Source organism: Rhipicephalus sanguineus, chromosome 11 (genome assembly GCF_013339695.2).
Source record: "Rhipicephalus sanguineus isolate Rsan-2018 chromosome 11, BIME_Rsan_1.4, whole genome shotgun sequence".
Lineage (NCBI taxonomy): Eukaryota > Metazoa > Arthropoda > Arachnida > Ixodida > Ixodidae > Rhipicephalus > Rhipicephalus sanguineus.
Window position 1 is genome coordinate 15,610,984 of NC_051186.1, and position 6,982 is coordinate 15,617,965.

The following is a 6,982-nucleotide window of genomic DNA, read 5'->3' on the forward strand; positions in this document are numbered from 1 at the left end:
TGTTTCGTTTCTGTTCCGCCAGATATACGATGCGTACTTCAAGCCTAAGCGTGGAAGCAGCGCGTTTAATATCGGCATAGTGATGAACCGCTTGAAGAGCAGAGGGTACATCAAGCTCCGAAGCAAAAACTACCACGATACGCCCATATTGGATCCCCGCTACTACTCACACCCCGATGACCCGAAAATGGCAGCTCAAGGTAAAAGCGATCATCTTTACATTTCTGTTCATTGTAATATTCACTTGTTCACTGGACAGAATTTTACGCAAATGATAGGAGTAACCCGTGAAACCTAAAGAAATGTCCGTATTCATAACCACGCCGCCTAAATATGAGACGGATGCCGGAAGCTCCCAAATCGGACAGCTGCAGAAAATACCCATGTATTGTGATCAGACAATATCTGTCAACCTTTATTAGTTTGTACACCCGCCACGGTGGTCTAGTGATTATGGTGCTCGACTGGAGGCGAACATTTTTGAGGCCCATATACTTAGATTTAGGTGCACGTTAAAAAACACCAAGTGGTCGAAATTCTGGAGCCGTCCGCTACGGCGTCCCTCATAATCATTTCGTGGATTTGGGACGTTAAATACCAACAGTTATTATTATTATTATTTTGTGCTTCGCATGCTGCATCCACAGTACTCCGAGAAAGGAGCATTTCTATGTACTATGTTAGTGCCTCCTGACTCCGCGGTTACAACCATCTACGAAAGCGCGTAGTTAAATTCACTTGCAGAGATCGCTTAAACCGGCATAAAGAAAAATATTCTTTGACTGAAAAGTAGCTAATCGACTGTTGCTTTTCCCCAAAATTATATTTACAACGGCTAATGCATCAGACTGCTTCAAGGTGTCAGCGCGTGCACTGAGCATAGTTTTTCACTGTGAATTGAAACAGAGCCCTTAAAAGAGGCCTGAGAGATATGTTTACACCATTCATTATTGGACAGACAAGCATAATAAACTTTCTACTCTATTTCATGCATTGTTAGTAAATCTCCAGGATTTATTTAGGCGTCCATCTGTTTCGTTCAGTGTTGATAAGATGCCATACGTTTTGATTGTCGTTTACTGTGTAGGTTTACGCCGTGGTCTATGCTTTTGAGGAAATTGATAGGATGTGAATTGGCTCGTGATATTTTAGTACGAGATTTACAGTTGCATTTGTCGACTTATATATTTATGTTGAACTCCGTGGCACGTGGTAATTGCTCAACCTTAATAAAAGTGTGTTTAGCCCGTCCATGAGCAAGTTGAAGTTGCCTGCGTTATACTGGTAAATCTCGTCCGGAAGCAATTGCAGTGGTATCGATATTATTTTGCCTCCGATCCGTAGTCTAAACAAGCTCCCTAAAAATTTGTCTTGGCATCGCAGCACAGAAACTAAGCTTACTTCTTCAGTCCATTAGCTCCTCCCAAACATGCTTTGTTGATTAAACGAATCGAAAAGAAGGTGCTTTAAAGTTATCCGTATTCAAAAGTCAAGCCCCGTTTTCAGACACCCACTACGGTAGCGGATTAGGTAATGTGTCGCGCTGCAGAGCTTGAGGACACGGGCTTGACGCCCTGCCACGGGAGCCGCATGTAAATATGGGCGAAATACAAGAACGCCTATATACATAGATACAGACGCACGTTAAAGAACCCAGGTAGTTAACATTATGCGGGAGTTCACCACATTCTCAAAAGAAAGTGTGGCACCTTCTAGAGACAAGCAGTTACCCGAATCCAAACTTTATAATCAAGATATATCCAGGAAGAGAGTTACAAATCAAATGCGAGAAGTGTAATTACATCATTACTGTGGACCATATGTTTGGCAGTGTCCTGTGGCTTTCACAGACTATGAAAAGCACAGAGACTGGTGGCAAAGAGCCCTTCACAGTGGAGTTCTTTTATATCAAGTACAGGCCGTCCAGAAGGCCCACGATACGGCGGTGAGGTTAAACCATACTGTCCCGACGTGGCAGCCGCCTGCGTCAACCTAAAGGTTGACCTTTAGGACCCGATTAAAGTTCATCATACCATACCGTGCCGTATAAATTTGTTAAGTGCTCTAATTACCACCTCCATCTCAATTTACTCCATTTCGCTTACATATTGCTATTATAAAATGTATGACGCGAAGTAAAACTGATTGTTACTCATAGTGTCAAGTTTAGGGAGGTCTCTACTTGGGTGCGTCTGTGGGTAAAGGTGATAAGTAAAGGTAATAGCCTCCACTGGCCGTAGCATGTTATGCTGTAATTGGAACAGTCCTACGGGAACTTTAGGCCAACTACATATATATCTCAATTATTTATGAACGCGTTTTGTGCCTCGTCATGTCGCACATATAAGCAAATAGTAAGGTGTGGGTGTCTGAGTTCAAAATATCCCTTACACGTTTAAAGGGGAACTCCGGCGATTTTTCTGTAATCACCAATTTCAATCAAATTTTCAACTTATGTTCTCTTCGGTACCCTGATGATATGGGCCGAATTATACAACCATAAGTCGTTCAGTTTTTTGGAAGACGAATTTATAAATTGGTAGCCTATTCCGTAATCACGCCTTTAAATGCGGGCCACCTTGTGTGCGTGACGCATCCTTTCTACCCCTTTCCAACCCCGCCTCTCGCAGCAGACGGACGCAGCGCGCGCTTTCTTCGTTTTGCCGCGGCTCGATGCCATCGATGCGGGGGATAGATGCACTCATCGCTGAACTCGTATCTGTTAAGTTCTGACGAGCTGGCACAGCTTGATTCCGCGTCGGAAAAGATCGCCAACTTGCTTTTCGCCCGATGGAAGAATCATCCGTCTTATGGCGGCTTGTAGTGTATTTCGTGACGTCCTCGTCTACCCAGCATGAAGCAGCTCCCTGTTTGGGTTTGGGTTTTGACACATCGTTTATTGCTTATTTAAAATGATTGATGAGTCTTTCGGCAAAATGAACCACCCGAGCTGTTACAGGACTGTTAATACTGTTTGAAAACGGCATTGTCTGAATATCGTCTAAAACGCGCCGGAGTTTCCATTTAAGGCAAGTTTTATTAGAAGTGCTAGTTCTGCAACTTTAAATGCAGGGCTATATGTGGACCTCAAGGTGCTTAACAGTATAGATCGCACGGAATCCTTGATGAATGGTTGTGTGTGGTCGTTTACGGTAGGTTCATGCCCCTATGCAGGCCCGTAGAAAGGGAGGGGGTTGTTTTACCTAAAATAAATAATGAAAATCGGTGTTTTTCTTAAAAGAAGTCACAGTTTCGCCTAAAGGGCGAAGCAATCAATGCGATAGCAAGAAATTGGAATGTCACAGGAAGAACGGCAATGAGCTAGAAACTCGCTGCGCGTTATTCAAGCACAAAGGACGCAGAAAAAGAAAACACACTTGCAGCACGCTGCTCAAACACAGAGAAGGACGCACGAAAAGAACGCACAGGTATACACAGGACGAACGCGAGCTGTCACAGTTGTTACCTCAACTAGCCCCTACTTTGGCTCTTCTAGCTAGCAGCACACTCCTTTCGCAAACGCGGTTGCTGCAGCGAGCAAAGTGACCTTCGTGCGGTCTATAGCTTCAACGCAAACTTTGCGGCGAAAGCACAAGACGTGCAAAACTCTCCCACAAGAGATAATCGCGCGAGTACGGTCGACCACGCCCTGTATGTCAAAGTGAAAGTCGGAGGCGCACATCCCAACTCCGGCGAAACACTAGAGATTTTTAGAATTTGGGAGCCAAGGAGTTTGCAAGCCACTCTCAGAGTCTTGCGCTCGCGTTGTCCCGAGACCCTGCAGCGCCTTCCTTTGGGCGGCGAAAAAAACCGAAGAGCGCGCGTCCTCCAGTGAAGAAAATAAAGACGGCGCTTGGCAGTGGCACGTGAAGCTACGGCTCGCGTTCCCTGCGGGCGTCAATTCTGGTCACTAAAATAAACCTTCATTTGGGTGTAGTTATACATATTCCTGAGGCTAAAATTACAGCGCAAACGCACTTCTTTGTCCTTAATTCTTCGTCTTTGTCCCTGCACCCATCTGGATATGATTTGATCGAGTATCTAATACACTGTCATCTTTCTTACACGTTTTTATTGTTAACGGAAGATGTTGCGGTGTATTTACCAGGACATATGCATGAAGAGATCAGCGAACCAGTGGAACAAGACGACGCTATTCAATGGCGTCTCTCGTTGCCTGAGTCAATTTCTAATGTTAAACCACGTAAAAAACTAACTGTGCCGTTTCACATCTCTTTTTATTTGAGCCTATGGTTTTGGAAAAAATTTGCCGTGATATGACAACGCCAACGACGCTCATAGACAAAATAGGTGGAAACATAATTTTGCAGAATTGTTGCTAAGTGGTGCCAGTAACCACACTAACAAGGTGGTGGCTGCAATGGCGGTGAAGTTTATAACTTTGAATACTACTTCCTTGTAGGTGGGCTGCCCAAAAGGGCTGCTACAAAAGGGCTGCCCACAACTTCTTTTAAAGAGCGCACTATACGGCTTGCCTCATATTTATATCATGATTTTGGCTCAGAATAGCCAATAATTATAGGGTTGCTCGTTTTCAAGGGTGGTTTTTACCTGTCCGCCTATTTTTTTTTACTAATACATGACTTTACCATACAAGGTAAAGAACATTCTGTAGCTGTTTTCGTGAAGTTTCATTTATTTCTCTCGCATTTTTATCCCGCGTTCGGTACCTTGCATATATCTCTTATATTACGAAACACTATCGACATGCGACTTTCGCAGCAATCAGCCAGATCGTCAACTTGATGAAGACCAAAGCACTCGCTGCGCTGGGAACCAAGCTGTGGGACGTGCCTTTGCCGCCATGCAAGGCGCACTCAATGTGGAGCAACGAGTACAATGAATGCATGGCAAAGCATCTCTCGCCAACATCGTGGCATCAGTGCTGCACGAATCCCATGGGAAATGGCAACAACGCCGTCGTGGATCCGAGGCTAAGGTAAGGAGGAGGGAGTTTGGCCATAATATTGTTACAGGGGTAAGCTTATTCGAATGAAAGGAAGAAACGTATTTACAAAATATACAAGCTTTGACGACGTAGCGGCAAGGGTAGCAGAGCAGTACCGAAGAGCTTTGCGAGTAATAAACTACATTGTCGTGGCTATCTTAGTTGGCTTTCCGAGGCAGCTTCGAGGCAGAGAGGCGATCCCATGTGATCTGGCTAGCTGTTTAAGCCCGAGCGTACTCTGTAAGACTGTGCGCAGCTCATAGTAGAAGTGTCATACGGTAAGTAGGGATGAAGTAGGGAAGGGCAAAAAGCCGGCGGTCTCGTGGCATGACAAGTTGTGTATGACTTTCACATGAAGCAAAACGCTATCCCAATCACGGCAATCAGCGGAAGCGTCGGTGGACAGCACTGCGGTCTACTTGAGATTGAGGAGCTCAGTTAGTCCGTTTGTGTGCGGGTGGTAGACAGTGGTGAGCTTGCGACGAGCTCAATACGACCTAAGAATGTCACTGACGAGTTTTGAAAGCGATGGGCGACCACGGTCGGTCAGCAGATGTCCGAGGAGCGCCAATGCTGGGACTAACGTCTTGAAAGAGGATGTCCACGAGGTCACTGATACAGGTCGTCGATAGTGTCTGTGTGATAGCGTACAAAGTCGCGTAGTCACTAGCGGTGGCATTTCATTTGTGCCCAGTCGGAGACGTTGGGATGGTCCAATTAGATCGAGGCCGGCGTGGTAGGAGACAGTTAGAATGTCTGTAGGGGGAAGGAGGCAGGTTGACCACAAAGAATAATGCTAGTGGCGCTGGCCGTACTAGCAAGCGACAACGTATCGACGCAAAGGAGCGTAAAGGTCTAGCCAGATGAATAGATGCCGTACGCGATTCCACGTTCTCGTTCCGCCGAGATGCCCCGTGGTTGAAGGGCTGCGAAGGTGTTGAAGAATAGTAAGAGACAAAAGAGAAACGAACGGAGCGCCGCGAAAACGTCGTTTTTACAGCCGTGCAGACAATAGCGCTTCTTCGTGGAGCGTAGCTTATGCTCAATCGTCCCGAAGCGCAACAGCAGCCCGGCCGTGCGCCAGCGAAAGCAGCCTGCATTCAAAGGGGCGGATCTCTGCAACTCCTGTGATCTAGTTTATATTCAGCGATGTTTCGCACGTGGTAAATGACACATATGCAAATGAATAGTCAGCGGATGATAAGCGCGAACACGCTGTGCTAGGCAATCGACACGCCGTTCACCGGACATTGCGCAACTTGAAGAGAAGCCAACATTAGTAGAGTGCCTGCTGACGCCCGCTATTTCTGGCGGGCATGTGCATACCAAAAACATCAGGCAGTCATGCCAGATATACCAGATATAGTCATGCCAGATATAAATTCACAATATAAAAAAAATATTCCCATTGAGTTTTTCGTTTTCTGTATTTGTGCCCACCTCCCCTGGTCGCGCTTTAATTGTGTACCGCGCGTGGATGTCTGTGCAATAGGTTTTCCGCAGCTTTTCTATCCAAATTTCGCGACCAATATGATGCGGCCTTGGATCGCACACATTTGTGGTACACACGCCATTTCGAAGTAAGCCCCAGCAAATATTGTTGTTGATAGTATCGTTTTCGACAGTCGTGATGTGTTAAATCAATATTATATGTTATGATCACCGCAAGCACAAGTGCCGACATTCGTTAAATGTCTCATCTCAGAGAAAGCTGGCTTGAAGCTTAGTTAGAAATCTTTAAAATTAGGTAACAGTATTTTAACATTCCCGGCTTCTTGCGCTATAGACTTATAAGCTTTTGGTGAGCTGGTTTATGGAAATATTTAGCGACAGTAAGAGAACGTTGCTTCGATATCTGTCTTACCGGGCTCCGAATGCAAAACGTCAGCGGGCGTAGTCCTGCCTGTTCAATACTCAAGCCACCGATTGATTAAACACTCGCTGTACCAGAGACTCGCTGCACAGCTGTACTCGAGATAAGCATGTGGAAGACATAATTTTTGAGGGGTGTGT

The 6,982-nt window shown here is 45.6% G+C and overlaps 1 protein-coding gene across 1 annotated transcript in view; it reads left to right on the forward strand.

The window, feature by feature from the left end:
• The window catches only part of LOC119374884 (glucose dehydrogenase [FAD, quinone]), a 39,900-nt gene extending 34,936 nt beyond the window's left edge, over positions 1 to 4,964 (forward strand). Inside the window, exons 9-10 of the mRNA XM_037645087.1 lie at positions 23 to 200; positions 4,744 to 4,964. Coding sequence (XP_037501015.1) covers positions 23 to 200; positions 4,744 to 4,964 — 399 coding nt within the window. The remainder of the gene's footprint in view (positions 1 to 22; positions 201 to 4,743) is intronic.
• The last annotated feature ends 2,018 nt before the right edge of the window (positions 4,965 to 6,982 follow it).